Source organism: Urocitellus parryii, chromosome 5 (genome assembly GCF_045843805.1).
Source record: "Urocitellus parryii isolate mUroPar1 chromosome 5, mUroPar1.hap1, whole genome shotgun sequence".
Classification (NCBI taxonomy): domain Eukaryota; kingdom Metazoa; phylum Chordata; class Mammalia; order Rodentia; family Sciuridae; genus Urocitellus; species Urocitellus parryii.
In genome coordinates this window covers 19956078-19977465 of record NC_135535.1, presented here as the reverse complement: position 1 = coordinate 19977465, position 21388 = coordinate 19956078, and the positions used below count along the sequence as shown (strand labels likewise).

At 40.0% G+C, this 21388-nt stretch overlaps 1 protein-coding gene across 1 annotated transcript in view; it reads left to right on the top strand.

Moving 5' to 3' along the window:
- Positions 1 to 21388, top strand: part of Ano4 (anoctamin 4) — a 189638-nt gene that overhangs the window by 64175 nt on the left and 104075 nt on the right. Inside the window, exons 7-8 of the mRNA XM_026398251.2 lie at positions 540 to 584; positions 12536 to 12667. Coding sequence (XP_026254036.2) covers positions 540 to 584; positions 12536 to 12667 — 177 coding nt within the window. The remainder of the gene's footprint in view (positions 1 to 539; positions 585 to 12535; positions 12668 to 21388) is intronic.

Genomic DNA, 21388 nt, shown 5'->3' with positions numbered 1-21388 from the left:
TCAGTATGCCCCAGGTGGTTATTTTCAAGTGTGTGTTGATTCTGATAAATTAGTGTCCTTCTCATACTGGTTGTGAAATATATATTTCTCATATTACCCCAATCTAAATCATGAGTAAAGTGTTCTATAAACTTAAAAGCTCTACCAACATGGATTTAATACAATAGTGTGCCCATTAAATTATGTATCCATCTCTGTGTTTCCCCAGAAAAAAAGCTGATCTCAGCCAAATCTGTACAAATAGCATCTGTTCCAAATCATCTCTGTGCACATGTTTTGTAGGGAAAAGGCAACCATAAAATAATTATAGTAATAAGGAAAGGGAGAAGGAGCAATGAAAGTGCCTCTTAAGATTTCATAACTCAAAAACGCATGCCCCATGTTCCTACTACACTTCTCACTGTTAATCTCTTTTTAGTTTTTTCTTCTTCACCTCTTACAGGCTTCTATCTTCAATCTCCTTTCCTTCCTTGCTAGTTCAAACTGTAACTGACGATGGGTTTTCTTCTCGACTGGCTTCATTTTTGCTGTTCTTCCAGGAGAAAAATCTATTACCTGCCCCGCCGGTACAAGTTCATGAGCAGGTTAGTAGCATGTTCTGTCACGAGGGGTGTTTGTCTGTCTGCTGGCCTGTGTACTCCAACAATGACAAGGAGCTACAAACCTAGAAAGATGTCACATGGGAAAATACTGCCATGCATGGTCCAAAAACAGCTTTTTTGGGTTAGACACCCCCTCTACACATACAAAGATGACAATGTCCCCCTCTCAGAGGCTTCTCCATGACCCCTTCACACTTGAGAGGATGCAATTCATCCCTAGGTGTGTTGTGCTGCTTTTTAAGCCCATTTCGTTGGACAAATTGCAAAAAATCCCAGTTATTTAGAGCATCTTTGGCCTGGAAGTTTTTTATTTTTTGTATTTTGTTTTCATATAAATCCCTCCCTCCCAGAAAGCTTCAAGTATAGATAGCCACCTTTTTACAAAGTTAATGGCTGCTCCCCCAGCATGGGTGAGGTCCTTCCCTGTTAGTAACATTGTGTTAATAAAATATGCAAATGTATAACCTTATTTGGGAACTTGGGAGCTCTTCTAACCCTCTCTATTGGAGAGAGAGAGAGAGAGAGAGAGAGAGAGAGAGAGAGAGAGAGAGAGAATGAGAATGAACTGAATGAAGATTTAATTTATGGTACTTTGTATCCTACTCAAATTTGTTTTTCCTTGTTTTATGAGAGGCCAAGGAAAAAAGGAACAATATTGTCCCTTAATTGGATTTCATGGTGATCGTTGGTAAATTTAATTTAAAAAATCTTAATTGCCCTTATATTTCTATTCACCCTGAGTTGAGTTGATGATTAAACCAGGGATTCATAAAATTTCTCTGAAAATCCTATGGTTAGTTCAGTTCTGTGAGATCTGGGATTCAGGTTCACTCCATTCATATGCTATGCAGAGTGGTAAGTAAAAGAGTAATTGATGTGGTTTTGTGGGTTTTCTCCAGGGCATATGTACTCAATGTGGTATGGTGTAAGAATTAACATTTAAAAAAAACACCTCAAATGTTGTAGTTTCTCAAAATTTTCCTATGCAACAATCTTATTAGCAGTTCTTCTTTCATTAGGCAGTAGACATGCATTTGTATTTACCACAATTCAGATTAGTGCCTTTTCATGTAATGATATTCTGTAACAGCCTGGTACAAAGTTCTCAAACTTCAACTAGCATCAGAATCACCTATTAAAACACAAATTTTGAGCCTCCAGCCCACCCCAAGTTCCTGATTCTGTAGGTCTGTGGTGGGACCTAAGAATTTTTCTAACAGGTTCGTAGCTGAGGCTAATGCTGCTGATCCTAGACCATGTTTTGAAAACCTCTGATCCACATGACACATTAATCTGTACATTCCCATTAAATTAAGGGTTTGACTAACTGTAGATGGTGGGAATGAAAACCCAAATCAAATAACACCTGGAAAAAACACAAGGTGAACAGAAGTTCCTCCCAACTCTGAGAGCACAATGAAAATATCAAGTCCATACAGATATTGTTTCAATCTGTTGATGAAATCTATTCCAAATTCTGAAAGGAATGGAGGGTGGGCCTTACCCTGGTCCAAGTGCGCCAAGTAACCTTTACTCAGTAGAGTCAGTATATGTGGGACAGATCGCCTCCTCTGGGATCATAAAACCTACAATAGCACTGTATGGCCTTGGGCAAGTTACTTCACATCTCTGAGCCTGTTTCCACACTTATAAAATGATTTCTACCCTATAGGGTTAATATGAGGTTTGATGCCTAGCATATAGTAGTTGTTCAAGAATGGTATCTATTAGTGATTATTATTTAGAATATTCATAAGAATGATCTTGTGTCTTTACATACCTCCTATTCCCTTTCTGCTTCTGAATTATTATCCACCTAGACTGTTTCTCCTTTCTTCTGTCCTGTGACTAGTCTACTAACTCTCTGGAAGTTTCTGATTTGATGTGCCACATAGTCATTTGTATTCCATTTATATTCCATAAAGTCTCCATTTATATTTTGTATACAGGCTCCACTATTTGCACAGTCATACAATTTAAACCTCAGGGTCACTCTAGATGTTCTACCCCCACCCCTCACTCAATCAGCCTCTCAGGTTCTGTATATGCTCTCCCATGAAAACTTCTCAAATCCGTTCATCACCCTTCATTCCCACTACCATTGCCTATTTCACATTGATTTATATTCCTGCTTCTGTTCTGACCCTCTTCCAAACTGTAGTCATCTTCCTCAAGTAGCAAATCTGATCTAATCTCATGGTGGTTGCTCTACAGTAATGAAAATAAACTGAAAAGACTTACTTAAACACAGCACTTGATAAATTGCCTTCACCCATATTTTCCTTCCCACCACTCTTAACTACTCATAGTTTCCAAAGACATTATGCTTACTAGGGTTTACATATCTTTGCTTATATGGTGCTTCTTGGTAGCCCTTTCCCAACTTGTTCACTAAAGTAGCATCTACTCTGTCCTCAAAACTCTGTCTATGCATTTGGGATTTTTAACCAGGGTATATGATGCCTCTTTCCTGTTGTCCTATTGGCACCCAATGTCCCCATCACCACCTTGTGCTGTACTCTATGATGTGGAATCCATCTCCCCATTTATACGGTTTTTAAAGGCAAGGATGGCCATTCAATTCTATATTTTCTGTACCTCAGATGTAGTAGGTGGGGTGAATGAATTCATGAATCTCCATATACATGCATGAGAAATGGAGTAGAGAGAAAAGAAATCATAAAAGAAGCATAGAAAAACCACATCTGCCTAAAGTGTCTGATACACTTAGAATGAAAACATTTGCCTAAACAATGAAAGAGGGATGAATAGAAAATGAGTGCTTGAAAGGAAATGGTGATAACAAGAAACAGAATCTCGAAGTTTTATGGAATGTCAATGTCTTCAAGCCCAGTCACTCATCAGTCCATGTTTGAACATCTCTGGAGATGGGGATTCTCCTAGCCATCCATGAGCAGTTCTGACAGTCAGAAAGTTCTTCCTTAAACGAAGCCACAATTTTTCTCTCTCTAGCTTTTCTTCTCTTTGATCATAGTTCTGTCAAAACTGGAGACAAAAATTAATCTACAAAGCAAAAAATGCAAAAGATGTGAGTGAGATTGTAACATTATAGGCAAAAGATTTTAGCACTTAGCCAGCATTGAAACATTGAAAGTTGGAAAGAAGGAGGTTTTCACAGTTAAGTGATTATGAAAATATTCTTGACGGTAACATAAGAATGGAAATCCAACAGAAATGGAGATGTGGTAAGGAAGATGGTGATTTTTCTTTTAGTAATTCTGCATTATAACTCACAGAAGGTCTTTGATGTACTAGTGTCCTGGAGGCCTTTGGAACTGATGGCAAAGTAGTCAAAGCAAGAAGAATCTAATTTGGAAATCAGTGGCATTGAAGTCATGACCTTAGCCAGAGGAGGGTATGGAATTTCCTGGTAATGGATATAAAGAATGAAGAAGACTAATAACAATTCCTTGGCAAGACTATGTTAAGGGAACCAGAGGAGAGAGGAGGTTGAGAAAGAACAATTTGAGAATAGAAGGAGAACAAAGAATGAGCAGTATCAAAGACACTAGGAATGAGTTTCCATAAGGAAGTGCGGTCTTCAGCTTCTGAATGATGAGAGCTGAGAATCTACTAGGGATATTTAGAAAATGTTGATTTTCTCCATGATAGCTGTCTCCTTAGAGGTTTTTCTCATTGTGCGTCAGGATTATAAGAGGACTTTAAAAAACAGATCACTGGATCCATATCCAGAATTTATGATTCAATAGATTTAAAGTATAGGTTGATAATTTGCATTTCTATCCAAATCCCAACTGATGCAGATGTTGCTGGTCCAGGACCACAATTTGCAAACCATGACCGTGGAGTGGAAGGTATGGGAAACCTCTTTACAGCTGATAGGGAAAGAAGGAGGACCTGATGCATCAGAGGCAGTGAGGGTTCATTACAACTTAATAAGTTTTATGATAGAAGAAGAAATAGGGGACATGATTTGGAATAGGAACCAAGAGGAGGGAAGCAGAGTAGACCATGAGTAGATGACCATTCATTCTCCACGTATGCAGAGGAGACGTCTTGTATGAATAAAAACTTGGGAATCCTTGTTTTCAGAGCTGGAAGAACAGCTTACTAAACCTGATCTTTAGCCTGAGAAAGTAGATGCTCATTCAGGTGCATAAATCACAATTGTGGGAGAATTCAGGCATTGGAGGGCACTGGAAGACCGTGTGACAAATAAAGGAAAACCACATCCCAGCAACGGTGATATGACATGTTGATCTAGAATGGCCTCTTAAACAGGCTCCATTGCTTGCCACATAGCACTAAGTTATGAACCCCACTGAACTGATGTGACTTTCTGAAGCCCAAAGTCTTGTGTAAATTTTAAAATGTAGTTAAGTAGAAAATTTTGCTTCAATTTTAAATCTAGGCTTTGTCCCAGAACTGACTGACTGAGATGATAAAGAGGATCTGTCCCTTTGCTGTTAGCTCTGGTATTCCAAATTGAAGGGCACGTCTCTGACTCTGATCTTGATACTACCCCAGCAATGAAAGACTTGACATCTAGCATTCTCAATCTCTCCCATCATACCAAATATGGATATTTAATTTTAGCTTTTAATTTCATCTATGTTAAATTTAATTTTATAGTTCCATAAAAGCATCCCTGAAACAAATCTATCTACTTTAAAGATAAGATAAATTAATTAAAAATTCTGAAGTTTCTAAACAGGCAGAGAAATAAAATGTCGTCTTCTTCTTCTTCTTTTTTTTTCCAGTATCTTCATTTCAAAATGTCACCTGACTTCCCAAAGCACACTCAAATATTTCAGACTTGTATTTTTGGAATAAAAATTCTTCTTATCCATCTAGTTCATCTATTAAATAAAGCTTTGGATCTTGTCTTTGTGATGCTTATAGACATTATAAATTAACTATCCAATAAAGAAGGAGGATTTATCATCCTCCTTCTGCCTTTTTTTCCCACCACAAAATAGTACAAATATAGTCCATAGAAGATGTGATTATAGAGCAAAATCTGATTACTGTGGGCGGTTTACCACTAAAGTCTCATTTCTACTCCCTGCTTTCCCCTCCACCCACCACTGCCAGACTTCTATCCTTTGATACTTGACAGAGTGAATGCCAGGCCCTATTGCATTGTAAATTCAGTGCATCACAATCACAGCAGGTGAGCATACAAGCAAAATGACAAAATGGCTTGTATTTTTCCATTCCCATTTTTTTAAAAAAATTAATATATGTAAGTTGTTCCAAGTCTTTGGACTCTTACAAGGTATTTGAGCTATGCCCCAAATTATAGTCCTGTGGCCTAAAAGAATCATATTAACTTGCAAAGATCTCTAACTCCTATCCAGGGAGAAGCTATAAATGTGGTGAACTTTGCTCTAAGAAAAAAAAAAAAGAAAGAAATTCAAGCCTTCTGTTTTCTGTTATCAGTCCAGGAAGAGGGCTTCATTTACTGCCATGTAGGGGTGTGTGCTGCCTCCCTTAAACACACACACACACACACACAATAACAACAACAACAACATCAAAATTTTATCTGTAGTTTCTCTCTAGACATACCATTTCTGAAAATGTTATTTGTTAGAAAAATGAGACTAATCTGGTCTGGGGAAAAATAGGTGTATGTATTTATTTATTTTGGTACCAAGGACTGAATGAATACAAGGGTGCCTAACCACTGAACCACATCCCCAGCCCTGTTTTATTTGTTTATTTTGAGAAAGGGCCTAAGTTGCTTAGGGCCTCACTAAATTGCTGAGACTGGCTTTCAACTTGCGATCCTCCTGCCTCAGCCTCCAACCAGCTGGGTTTACAGGCATATGCCACCATGCCTGGCAGTGTGTACTTTAAACATGTCTTTAAAGTACACATGTTTCCTTTCATTCAATATGATCAAGTTTCCTTTTTTGGTACAGCGGATTGAACCCAGGGGACCTTATCCACTTAGCCACACCCCCACCCCCAGCTCTTTTTTATATTTTATTTTTAGATAGGATCTCACTAAGTTGCTTAGGGTCTTGCTAAATTGCTGAGGCTGGCTTTGAACTTGATCCTCTTGCCTCAGCCTCCCAAGCTGCTAGTATTACAAGTGTGTGCCACCACGCCCAGCTGTGATCAAGTTTTCATGAGGGCAAACTCCACCTTGGATTTTAGAGTTCAAGGAAAAAGACTCTTTTCATCTTCCTCAGGGTACAATCTGCAGTTTCTGAGTTGGGACTCTGCATATGGAGTCTTTGCATATAATTTATAAAGGTCCACTGACAGGTCAGCATGTTAGGAAGAAGGCCCTTTTTTCTAATCATCACCACTCATAAGGTGGGTACGATTATCTTCCCTTTACAGCTGAGAAAACCAGGTCAAAAGGGTTAAGCAGACGCTTCCTAAGATGCACCTTGGGAAGCCAGGCAGCGGCGGCAAGCCTACCCATGTGCTAGTACTGCATGGCCAGGCCTCTCCAGCTGCTTTTCCAAGAACCTCACCAGCCATGAACCAGAATTGAAAGAGGTACCCAAACTCAGTCTCAGTACAACCTTCTATGTAAAAGTCCAGATATTAACCTGACAAGTCAAGGCCAGAAATGCCCAAGTGGACAGTTCATCCTCTCTTTATTGATTTGCCTGTACAGTCTATAAGAGGATTTCTGCTCAGTAAATGGAAATGGAATAAAGTGACCATGTATCCAACCAAAATCAATCTGAAATCATTAATCCAATGTGTTCTCTTTTCTTTTCTCTGTCCATGGAGACTTGAGGAAGTTAGATTTCATTCTAACACTAAAGAGACAAACGGGATGATTTCTGATTAGTTTGGTTCCCAACTTTAACCCATCAGAGTAAATTTCAGGATTGCCCATTTAGGGATGTTTATTAGAAGCAACACCATATCAATGACCTCAGTATACAAGAGATAATCATAGCTTTTGAATTTCTGTTACGAAGAGAATTCTACATAAAAGTTTTCTGTCATTATCATCATCATTTTTTTTTTCATTCAGGAAACCACTACTTCATTGAGCCCTTTATACATCTAAGGCCTTGTGCAAATACTTGATATTAATTGTTTTGTTTAGTCCTCACTCTTCCTAATGTGATGGGCTCTATCAGCTCAGAGAGGTTTAGTTACTGACTGGCCCAACCTCTCACACTTCCCAAGCTGTATAACTGGGCTGTGAATCTGCTCCCAGCTGACTCCAGAACCCACCGCTATATATGGAAAGTTTTCCGTTTACTGTTGTTTCTTTAAAATGATGCAACCAAAATCCTGCCCAAGTCACCAACAGCAAGTAATATGGAGAGAGTATATTATTGATCATCAATTTAGAGATGATGACACTAAGGCTTGTCCCAGGTCACACTCATGTACAGTGGTGGAATTGAGAATCCAGCTTGAGCCTCCTGCTTCCCAGCCCAGTGGCTCTTGCATGGTGTGCTTCTCGGCGATGTCAGTCCTCAGCAGTGTCTCAGTGTGGCAGTTTGGAAACGGAAATGTGTTTGTGAAGAGCAGCCCAGGGCAGCATCACATATCTTGTCCCTATCGCAGAGAACAAGACTCCCACTCTCAGAGTCCTCTACCTGCGGGGTGGGAACAGCAGCCTGTGGAATGGCAGCCTTGGTACCTCCAGAGCCCAGCTCACCATGGCCAGGCCTCAAGGAGAGGGTCAGACCAAGACTATTATTAAGAGGTGTATCAGTGTCCATTGCTGTCCTAACACATTACCACAAATTTAACTGCCTAAAACAACACAAATTTATTATCACAGTTCTGTAATTCAGAAGTCCTGTGGAGGAGGGCTCAACTGATTTCTCTGTTCAGGGTTTCCCCAAGCTAACACCAGGGTATTAGGCAATCTGAGCTCTTATTTGGAAACTTATTTGGAAGAGAATCTGCTTCCAGGCTTATTCAGGTGGCTGACACAATTCTAGTTTGCACAATTATAGGACTAAAGTCTGTTCCTTTGCTGGCTGTTGCCTGAAAGACATTCTTAGCTTCCAGAGACTACCTGCATTCTCAAGCTGTGAAACTTTTCATCTTCTAAGATAGCCATGGCATATCAAACCCTTCTTATACCTTGATATTCTCTGACCTCTCCTTCCTCCACATGTAACCTGCCTCCCACAAGAGAATAGTCTCTGCTTTGAAAGGACTGATGTGGTTAAACTGGGCTCATCTGAGGGATCCAGGATGTTCTTTCTACCTTAGTCTGGAACCTTGTTTATATCTTCAAAGTCCCTTGTGCCATGAAACCTAACATATTCACAAGTTCTGGGGATTAGAGTGTGGGCATCTTTGGGGAGCAATCCCTCCAACCAGAAGAAATTAACTACTGAACATGTTTGAGTGTTTGTTTCCATCATTGTGAAAAGCCCAGAGCATCAGCAGGCAAAGGGGATGAAACCTGGAGGGTCCACGCTTTGTACTGCCTTTGTTCAGGCTCCCCAGTGAAGGCCAGACCATCTGCACCACCCTGCAAGCCCAGCCAGTATTTGGGAGTTTTGTTTTTAAGATGTTCTTTTGCATATCTTTATTCCACTATCATGTTTTTAAAAATCCAGTTCTTTTGCTTTCTATCACTTTCCCCTTCATTCTCTGTGGTCCTCGAGAGATCACTAGTAATGCTTGCTATCTGCCTCACAGTTTCTCCAAAGCATTTCACACACACCATCTTTTATGAGCCCCTTAACCATCCTGGAGGATCAGTAAGATGGTGATGATAATGATGACTATTATTACTGTCAGCCTATTTTATAACCCTGGAAAACAAGGCTCAGAAAGGTGAATGACATTGCTAATAAGCAATAGAAGCAGGTTTCAGGTACCTGATGGCAAAGCCCATCTGCCTTCTACCATGCCAGTCAGTCTCCCTTTGCTCCTTTCTCATTTCCTGTTACCCTCATGTTCCAATTAATTAATCATTTTCATTACCCTGTTCTACTCTCTCTTCACCATCTCCACATTTCATTTAAATTGTGGTGCCACAGCTGGCTGCTAAAAGCTGCCATTTCATTCCCATAGAGTATTTATGCTTGATTTTTTTTTTACAGCTTTATTTGTTTTTATCCACACTGAGCACTGTACCCAGCTGCGTTGAATTCATAGTCATTGCATGCAGAGCCCAGATTCTGCAAAATGTAATCCGATTAGTGCTACATACTGGAGATGTGTGGGAGGTAAAGCTCTATTATAGAAAACCTTTGGGCCAATGTCCTCTTTCTTGAATCGGTTTTAAGGAAATCAGATGGGGAAAAAAAGGCAAGGCACTATGGGGAAGACCACCAGCTTAGTGTAGGAAGTCTAATTTATGAGTCCATTTAAGGACTAAATCATTGAGCTTGGGCAGGCGATAGAGGCTGGCAAAGCACAATTAACGGAATTGAAAGCAAAAAGAAATGTTAAGAGGCAAGCCAGTTGCTCAAATCCTTACTTTTAAAATAAAAAAAAAGAAGAAAAATCATGATCATCATAGCCAGATACTGTTCTGAAGACTTTAGGTATACATTAATTAGCTCATCATCACAGCTCTCTGAACTGGGTATCATAATCATGCCCATTTGGCTGATGGGAAAAGTTGAGGCTCAGCAAAGTGAGGTGACTTGCCCAAAGTTGCACTGCTCACATTCATTCACAGAGCCAGGATTTGAATCTAGGCACTTCAGCCCCAGAGTTGATGTTCTCAATCACTCCATCATGCTGCTACTCTGAAGCCCATCATCTCGCTATAGTTTAAGTATCTTTAAAGAGATGATTAAGGTCAGAGTAGGACAAAGAGGATGAAGGATGGAGGAGATGGAGATTTTTTTTCCTTTGTGGGAGTGGGGGTGGAGCTTTGGACCCTTTTAATCTACTATACTTTTTGGCTGTATGACCCTGGGTAGAATCTTTACTTCTTTGTATGTTGGGGAGAAGATATGGGAAGAATTCCTTTCAGGGTCTAAGGCAGCTGTGAGATTCTTTCCAGTTGGGACATTCAGGGGTTCTAAGAAAGGACCGCTATTGTAAGGCAGAGTTAGAGTCACAGTGAGGCTGGACTAATGCTGAGGATGAATGAGGTGGTCAGAGGAGTTACCATTATTTTTATGTGTCAGCTTGACTGGGTTAAGGAATGCCCTGATAGCTAGTACCACATTATTTAGGGATGTGTCTGTGAGGGTGTTTCCAGAGGAATTAGCATTAGAATCCATAGACTGAGTAAAGAAATTGACCATCACAGATGCAAGTGGGCACCATCCAGTTCATCAAGATCCAGGATGGGACCAAAAGACGGAGGAAGAGCAAATGTGCTGTCCGCTGGAACTTGTACATCCATTGTCCTGCCCTCTGGCATCAGCACTCCTGGTTCTGTGGCCTTCAGACTCAGATGGGAATTTACACCATTGGATGAAGATTAATGCGGGCCAAGAAATCCCATGACTTGTGGTCTGCAAAGAGAAGACCTAGGAAATCTCATACCATGAGATTTGCCTTCTGTGCAAGTCTGAAGGCTCTCTGTGCACCAAAGTTGGAGGACGGAAGAAAATGAATCCCAGTTAAAGTAGAGAGCAAATTGCCCTTCCTTTTGCCTTTTGGTTCGATTTGGGCCCTCAACATGTTGGATAACGTCAGTCTTCACTGGTGATGGCCAGCTTCTCAATCTATCAAGTCTACCAATTCAAAAGATAATCTCTTCTGGAAACATGTTCATAGACACACCTAGAGTAATTTAGTTTTACCAGCTATCTGGGCATCCCTTAGCCCAATCAAATATACACATAAAATTAGCCAACGCAGTCACTGAATGTGATAAGTTAGCATGAAACATTTTCAATTTGAAAAAAAAAAAAAAGAAACATGACTGAACTGTATATGTTTTCAGTTTATCGAGTCATTGAAATATTTTCTTCTCCAGAGGAATTTGTTTCCTCTAGATCCCTTAAATATCCTCATTATCAATTGTGTAGTGATCCCTAACATCAAGTCCAAAATCTACATTTTGGTTCTGGCTTTATTCACTGGCTAGATAATGTACACTGGATGATCTTCCTCTCAGCGGTCCCGTTTGTGATGAGTAATGTGAAACTGGTACCTAATATCGATGTTGTTTAGTCTGGGGGAAGGGGAAGGCAATGGTGTTTTAAAATCTGGCATGTTTTTTGTTCCTTCTATTGGTTTACCATGAACAATGACTGGCCGCTTGGAAGCCAGAAGTGTTTATCAGTGGACTTCAGTAGGACTAAGGGAATAGGGACATAGTTGGGGAGAAAAATGTGGCTTAAAAACCATGTTTGCAACACTGTTGTTTCTTTGGCACCATTGTATGCACTGGTCAGAGAGACACCTTGTGTCATGATACCCCAGGATCATGAGAACCCTGAAATCAGCTAGAAAAGGAAATGAAAGCTGACTGACAGGTGTGCTATGTGCTGAGAGGCCTCACAGAGATGGTGGGAGAGGCAGGAAGCAAACCACAGCACCAGACTCTGTGTCCACAACTCAATCCACTGGGATGTGCTGTCCATCACCTGTCCCCCAGAGAAAGTTGATAGCTAGAGCTCTTCTCTGACATCAGAGGTTTTCCAAACATATAACAAATCTCTAGCACCTACAAAATATATGAAGTTCAGGTCTCTGCTGATTTACTTAGGGACGATTGGCTTCCTTTCCAGAGCCTTCCATCCTTTTTATGGCCACTTGAACATTTATTGGCCTGTGGGTGGACATAGAGCTCATGGCTGCTATTTCAAAGGTGATAAAATGGAGGCCATTCTGTGAAATGGAAACCACACTGGGCTTCCAGCTCTCCTCTGCCCCGTCTCTGAAGTAGGGCTGCCATGAGTGCAGTGAGTGCCAGGAGTGTGTGTGTGTGTGTGTGTGTGTGTGTGTGTGTCACCATGATGGCTCCTGTGTTTCAGGCTGATGCTGACTAACATGCTGTACCCTTTGGTCTTGCCTTCCATGTACCACAGGATCGATAAACAAATAAGCAGGTTTCGGAGATGGTTACCTAAGAAGCCAATGAGGCTGGACAAGGAGACACTGCCAGACCTGGAGGAGAACGACTGCTACACTGCCCCTTTCAGCCAGCAAAGGATCCATCAGTGAGTGTTTTGTGTTAAAACCCCCAAATTACTAAGGAGGTGCAGCTGTGGCAGAGCCTACCTTGGTAGAAGGAGCAGCATAGTGTCCAGTCTCCCCTAAAAAAAATGTCACATTTATCTCTCTTTTATATCAGCCAGGGGAAGCTGATGGCTATCACAGAAATCCCCACATCTCAGTGACTTAAAATGTCACAATGCTCTTTGTAGGTTTGGTCTTCTCCTTGGTGATCAGGAGACCCAGGCTCCATCTGTCTTATGGCTCTGCCAGTTTCCAGTGCTCAGAGGGTCCCACAGGCTCACCTGCTTGCTTGCAGGCAAGGGAACTGGTACCTATGGCTCCTTAGAGGATTTTTTGTTTTGTTGTTGGTTGGTTTTCATCTCAGTTTGCTTCTCAGTTCCCCTTCCTTCAGCAGATCATCAAACTGTCCCAGGAAAAGCCACATCACCTCTCAGCCCACTTGCTGACTCATCTATCAGACTGTCTCAGAACAGCAATTTGTCACTTTTGACATGTGGGAAGAAAAAAAAAAAGTTGGCTAAGTAACTGAGGTGGCTGTAAAGAATTGCAAAAGTAATAGAGAATTTACTCTAAAGTTTCTGAGATGACAAGAAATGTTTGCTGGAAGGCAGGGTAGGTGTTGGGAGAGAAAAACATGCCAAAGACTATAAACAACTAGGGAAAAATAGTCTCCCCAAAGGGACATAAATCAGGTCAGCCCTGCCTCATCTTCAGCCAGACTCAGGAATTCCTGGCCTTCTGTTCTGCATCAAAATGTACAATGCTCAGGAAAATCAATCTAATGCAAAGGAAGCAACTCAGAAAACTTCTAAAATAGCCAAACCTTGCATCCCCCTGGTTCACATTGTGTGAACATTTAAAACGTGAAACTCACAACCCTAGTTAAAATCTCCATGGAAAATGGGAACTGAGAGGTATTTAATGTTAATTCAGAGATCAGGACCTCTGGGTGTTTTCTTAAGAGAAAAAGAGCAATGAAACCTGGCATGTTCCCACTCCTAATTTAGATCCTTGCTGCATTGATGTTGTTTATCTTGGAAGTCTTTTTAAAACAATTGCTTTTTAAATCCTTCTAATGTGGAGTCTGTTTTACATGCAGATTTTCCCTTTGCTTGTCACCTGCCTGGAAGGGTGACTAGCACAGTGCAAGGGGGTCTCAACATTTTTGATGATGGGTAAATGGTTACATGTATAGGTGGGGCAATGGTTGGTTGGGTAGATGGAAGGATGGATGGAGGGAGGGAGGGAGGAATGGAACGACTGATAGATGGGTGGATGGATATGTGTATAGAGGAATCAGTGGTGTGTATGTTGTACCAGGATTTTGTTTTATTTCAATGGAATATAATAAAATGAAAGATGAAATTCTCCCACACTATCACCACTTCATGCTGGTTATATTCCTGATGTTCTTGCTTTAGAACAACACTTCTCAGCATGGATCTCAAAATTGGAAGCATTTGGGATCCCATTAGGATTTCTAGAGACTTAGAACTGAGAATCATATTTTTACAAGTATTTCTAAAATATCTAACAAATGAGAGATGATAGGGTTATGGATAGAGATATTCAACCATCTCACATTTGAGAGGCTTTTTTAAAAAAAATACACTTGGGTATTGATTCACTGAATAATTGAATAGTTGAACAGTCACCAATTTAGTATCTACCTCTTACCAGGCATTGCCTGGATATGGAGGATATAAAGACAAATAATACAGTCTTTACCCCAATAGGCTGATACAAACTATTTAAAATAGAATGATGGGTGTGACCTAAAAGTAGAAGTGCTCAGTGGTCCAGATTTGGAAAGAGATTGGAGAAGAAAGTGCTTGATGAGGGTCTAGAAGGATAAGACTTGCCCAGGTAGGTAGAGGGAGCAGGGGCAGGTTACCTAAGAAGACAGAACAATATATAAAAGAACAAAGGATAAAAAAGGTGATACTGAGGAATCACTCATAGTCTTCTGTGAATGGAGTTATAAGGTATGAGGAGGACCTAGCATTATTGTTGGAAAAAGGAAAGAGATCAGTGGAAATGAGTTCTCAAGACAGGAGAACCAAGAAGGGAGTTATGGATAGAGGTATTCAACCATCTCACATTTGAGAGGCCTTGTTTTTGTTTTTGTTTATGTTTTTGTTTAACACATACGTCCATAGGGATAGGTGAAATAAGGCAAATCTAAAAACCAGGCCTCTTGGGACCAAGAGAACAGAGGCAGTTCTATCATGGAAATGAGAGGTGAAAAATAAAGTGTCCAGAATGTTCCAAGGGGTGGGAATTTCTTTCTGTTTGAAAATTTTTATACCACATGGGTGACATCCTTTTGATTGTAGTAAAAAAGTAAGACTTGAAGAATGTTGACTATCAAGTTGTAAACAGTCATTGGTATAATCAGAAAAAAAAATATTCCCTAAAGATGCATTGAGGATGTTATTAATGGGTTTAATTTAATCAGAAGTAGCTGCTTAATGAGCTCTGGGAGTTGTGACATGATATCCTGGCTTTGCAAATGCAGTCCAAACTCTCATGTGACTTCTTGGTTTTGCAGAATGATATTGTATTTGTTTTGGAGTAAAAGAAAATGATAGAAATTAAAGTGTTTATACATGTACCGGGGGCCATGAATAGAGAAATTTTAAATTTTAATAAATAATTATCAAAATGGATAAGTACCTTAAAATATTAAATTTTAATAAATAATTATCAAAATGGATAAGTACCTTAAAATATTAAATTTTAATAAATAATTATCAAAATGGATAAGTACCTTAAAATACTTGCTCTCGGCATAAAACTCAGACTCCTAAGTTGGTCACTAACTCCTGCTTCCATTCCCCCTGCTGTATACTTTGGCCATACTGAGCTCTTTGACCTCCTTAACTCACCCTGGGCTCTTTTGTCTCCTTCCTATCCTAGCTTTTCCTTCTACATGAAATAACTTTTCCCTTAGACTCCCTTCTTCCCAGATTCATCAGAGATATTTCTTCCAGAAAACCTTCCCTAACTCCTGGTCTCCATCTCTAACTCTTGAGTAAAATGCACTCTTATGTCTTGGCAATATTTAAAAATTTTTCCTTAATTAATAGTACCATCTATTTTAATTACCTTCTCTAAGACTCCTTGAAAGATTGTGTCTGTCCCACCATTTTTAAATTCCATAACAGATGTACAATAATGTTTGCTAAGTTAAAAAAAAAAAACGAGTACATTAAAATGAAAATACAAGAATCATGTGAGTAGAGAATAGAAATGAGGTGAAGTTAGCTGACTGCACACTCACCTCAAACCAACTCTGAGGAGTCCACCTCCACCTCCATTATTCCCTGTATCAGGACATAGCACTAATTCATTTGCTGAAACTGGAGCCCGAAGGCTATTTTAGGCAAAACCCCCCCCCAGTGCTGCTTCCCACATCTTGTGCATCTTCCAGGGCTGAAGGCTTTACATCTTAAATGAATCTTTACTCCAACAACTTTCCCCCACCTTTGCCACCATTATCTTACTTTTGAAACTGAGATATTCACAGATCTCACCATTTCTGGACTTTCCCATCTCCCATCCATTCTCTTGTGGGAATACTGAGTGTTTTCAAAATATCTATCTAATCATGTCAGTCTAATCCTGTATATTTTTTTCTTCATGGTGTTGGAGATTGAACCCAGGACCTTGTGCGTGCAAGGCAAGCGCTCTACCAACTGAGTTATATCCTCAGCCCCAATCCAATCCTATCTTAAAAACTTAGGATAAACATCAGAATTGTTGCTATGGCTTACAAGGCTTTGTGGCCTTGCCATGTGGCTGTCTTCCCCCTAGACTCACTTGCCTTTATGGCCTTCCATCCTGCACTACTGTGGTCCAGACACGCACCCTCTCTCAGCCCTATGGCCAGACTGTGCTTCAGGACATCTATACATTCTGTTTCCTCTCCTGGAATATTCCTCCCTTTCATCTAGTTTATTCCTTTTACTTTTCAGCACTTATAATTTGGGTGGGGGGGGAGTTGTACATACTTATGAGGTACAATGTGATGTTTTGATTAATTTGAACATGGGTACCAATCAAAGTAGAGTAATCAATATATCAGTCATCCCAAATTTATATCATTTCTTTGTGGGAAATACCTCCAAAATTCTCTCTTGTAACTATTACGACATATGCTATGGATTATTGTTTACTATATTCACCCTACTGTGCCAAATACCACCAAAACTTATTCTTCCTATCCAACTTAATGTAGTACCTGTTGACCTACCTTTCCTCATTCTACCTCCTCCACTACTTTCCTGGTCTCTGGTAATGGCTATTCTTCTCTCAACTTCCATAAGATCAGTATTTTTAGATTTTACATATGGGTAAGATCATGCTGTACTTGATCCTTCAGAACTCAGCTCTAATGAGTCTTCCTGGGAAGCCCCCTCCCCCCACATAGGGTCTCTTCCTCCCTGCCAATTTTTCCAAGGATCAGGTCTCCTAACTCTGTACACTTTTAGAAGAATATTTCCAACATAAATTTTTTCAAATTGGACAGTTTATGATTATTTGAGTATTAAATGGGAAATGCCTGTCTTTCTAGGTAAATTCTGAATTCTGTGGAGGCACAGGACGTGTCTAGTTTTGTTCACACTCTCATCTCCAACACCTAACACAATGCCTAGCATACAGTAGGTACTCATTACTTGTTGAGTAAATGAATAGGTTAAGGATAAAAGTAATAAAGGCAACACAGAAAAATCTAATTGCAAATCTTTGTTTTTAAGCTCTATTGTACAAAAAAGTCTGAAATTGAGAATCCATTAAAAAACAAATAGTCTACCATTCTACTGGAACCTATATCTGTGTTTGAGAAGCAATCAAAGTAAACCAGTGGTAGACATTTCTATAAGTCAATAATGCCATTTGGTTATTTTATGTGATATCAACAAAGGTGGGCCTACATTTGAGAAGGCTCTTACTATATGCCAGACACTCTTCTAAGAACTTCACAGTCCTCACATGACCCTGTAAGGCCGTGGATATTACTGTTAATCACCATTTTACAGATGAAGAAAGTGAGGCACAGAGAAGTTAAGCAACCTGTTATAAGTCACACACACCCAGGATATATGACTAATCCTGCATAGCAGTGGTTGAACACTGTAGAAATTTATTTATTGTTCATATCATTGTCTAATGTGGGCCTCCCTCTGGGAAGAGGGCACAATGTTCCCATTCCATGTAGTCATTCAGGTGCCTAGATTCTTTTTTTAATTGATTTAAAAACATGACAGCGGAATACATTATAAATTCTTATTACACATGTATACTACAATTTTACATATCTCTGTTTGTATATAAAATATGTTGACACCCAATTCGAATCTTCATACATGTACTTTGGATTCTTTCTGTCTAAAAATTCTACCAGCCCCTAGATTCCTTATAAACAAGAGAAAATAAAGATAGGTGATTTTTTAAAGTTAAGTTTCTGTTTTTATGGGCCAGGAATAGAGGCAGTATACAGCAGCACGTTCATCCACATTGCGGGAGCCAGAGCTCAGTCATGTGCTCACTCCTGACTCAGGAATGCTGGGAAAATCCATCTACCTCTATGCCCAGGAGGAAAAGGGAAGCAGGCTTGCTGAACAAGTAGTGATGGAGCAGGAATTTAAGTTCAGATAGGGAGGCTCCAGATCTCACACTGTGAACCATTCTGTTCTACTGCAGGATTTCTCAACTTCAGCACAATTGACAGTTGGATCTGAATAACTTTGTTGTGGGGCAACTGCTCTGTGCATTTTAAGATAATTAGTACCATCCTTAGTTTCTGCCCACTAGATACTTGTAGTGTCCCTTTCTCTTTTAGTTGTGAGAATCAAAAATTTGTCGAGATATTGCAAATTTCCTCTGTTAGTGGTGGTACCAAAATCGTACCTTTCCCTACCACCTTGTTATGGGCTCAAAATCATACCTCTCCCTACCACCTTGAGAACCAATGTTCTAGTGTCTTTTGTCACATGGCACTCTTCAAGCAGGATAATCTACTCTCTGTGATAAATTAAACTCCACTCTCTTTGATATATTAAACTCTGTGAAGACTGTGATAGACATGTCCATTTAAGCATTAATTTATTCCTCTTCACCTTCTTGCCGGTGAATGTTGCCCTGCTAAAGTATCACCGCTCTTCATTCTTTTTTTTTTTTTTTAAAGAGAGAGTGAGAGAGGAGAGAGAGAGAGAGAGAGAGAGAGAATTTTTTTTTAATATTTATTTTTTAGTTCTCGGCGGACACAACATCTTTGTTTGTATGTGGTGCTGAGGATCGAACCCGGGCCGCACGCATGCCAGGCGAGCGCGCTACCACTTGAGCCACATCCCCAGCCCTTCATTCTTAAAATGACATTAGCAGAAACACCCTTGAGGCAATTACTTTCTAAGGTCAATACCCATAAAAAAAAAAGGTTTTCTGCTGCTGGTAAACAGAAAAAAGGAAAATATGAAAGAGATTCATGTCATTTTTTATATTAGATATGCCGTATATTCTTTCAACAAATAGATCACTTTTGAATTGCCTTTTAAAAAATATGTGCTAGATACAGCTAGAAAAACTTTCCTCCCTGTACTTTCCTTATTTATATCATTACTATTATTTTACTTATTTTTATATAACTATAAAAGTGAGGTAAAATTGAATACTGACTACTTCCTAATAGAAGAATCTGAAATTTGTGCTATATAGTACATGCTTATGTGTAAATACATATTCACTAATTCACATGCTGCATGTCAGTTATTGTTCTGGGTGTTGGGAATCAAGAGTAAATAAATAGACAAAGACCCCTGCCTTCTTCAAGCTTATGTTTTAGTTGGGGATGACTGGCCATAAATTACAAACCAATGGTTGTCATCCAGGGGTGATCTGTCAATGTCTAAGAACATATTTGGTTGTCATAACTCTAATGTGGAAATTGCTACTGGCCAGGGATGCTGCCAAACATCCTATAATGCACAGAGAAGCCCTCACCATGAAGAACTATCCAGATGTCCAAGTCAATAGCGACAAGGCCAGTGTTCTTAAAAAGTCCATTTGAAATCCAGCGCATAGGTGATTTAGGCTGTGGATAACTAGTGTAGAAGAAATGGGTAGGGTCGGAGCTATAGCTCAGTGGCAGAGCGCTTGCCTAGCATGTGTGAGGCACTGGGTTCAATCCTGAGCACCACATAAAAATAAATAAAAGCATTCTGTCCATTTACAACTACAAAAAAAAAAAATTAAAAAGAAATGGGTAATAACAGCCTGAGGATGAGGGTGCAAGTTGCATATTTAAAGACAGGGTTTGTATTCTTCAGGTTAGGCTTCATGGAGAAGGTGTGACTGGACTTGCAGGAGGTCTCAAGGGGAGGGAGAGAACTCCAGGTAGGGGGAAGACCAGAACAAAGATCTGAGTGTGGAGCCTGTCTGGGTATTTGAGGGACATAAAGGAGGCCATGTGGCTGGAGCAGAAATGATGAGGAGAAGTGCAATAGGGGGAGTTGGAGAGGTAAGAGACCTGAGTAAGGACTTTGGCTTTTCAAAGTTAGTTAAGTTATTCTGATGGCTCTGTTAGGAACAAATTGTAGGAACAAGGGTAGAAGCAAGGACCAATTAGGAGGCTACTGTAGTCATCCAAGTGAGAGACGATGCGTGTTTGTGTGTGTGTGGATATATATATTTAGTCAGCTTTTTCGCCACTGTGACTAAAGGACCCAACCAGAACAACCATCAAGGAGGAGAGGTTTATTTGAGGGTTCACAATTTCAGAGGTCTTAGTCCACAGAAGGCCGGTTCCATTCCTCAGGGCTCAGGGTGAGGCTGAACATCATGGCAGGAGAGTGTGGTGGAGAGAAGCAGCTCACATGATGATCTGGAAGCAGAGAGAGCATCCACTCACTGAATACAAATATATACCCAAAGCCCTGCCCCAATTCCCACCTTCTCTATCCACACCCTACCATTCAGTTAATCCCTATCAGGGGTTAAATCACTGATTGGGTTAAGGCTCTCACAAACTAATCATTTTTCCTTTGTACCTTCTTGCACTGTCTCACATTTGAGCTTTTGGGGGATACCTCACATCCAAACCATAACATTATATTATATATCTATATATAAAGTTTCTATCTTTTCAAAATCTGTAATGAAAATATGTGCCACATATAGCTCAGCATGGCCCCATTTCTTTGCAAAGCGTGATTATGCACAAAATATTTTAACTCATGTATCCTGCGCACATATGAAATAGACATTATAAAATGGTCTTCTGAAATGAAGTCTGCTCACATGCTTTTAGACTTCTACCTGAATCTTCTAGTAGATTGAGATCTCCTACCTAGGCAGGAACTATGTACCTGGAGTTGAATGACACCTAGGGAATGTGTAACACCTGACACAATAGAAAAGCGGTAAAGCAGAGTTGGCATTGTTGCTGCTGTTGAAGGACAGAGCCAGGGCTCCAGAGGCAGGTCCTCTCTTCACAGTGAATCTCTCTCTAAAGCCCAGACATACAAATGGAAAGTGAAAAGTACACTCCATTGTGGTCTCCTTGTTCAACTTTAATTTTCCCTTGACTTGTTGATTCATTGTTGGCCTCAGTTCTGCTAACTGATAAACCATCTTCTCTATCAAAGATTTTATGGTGATTAAATTCTGTTAATTAAGAATAATATCTGGGCTGGGGTTGTAGC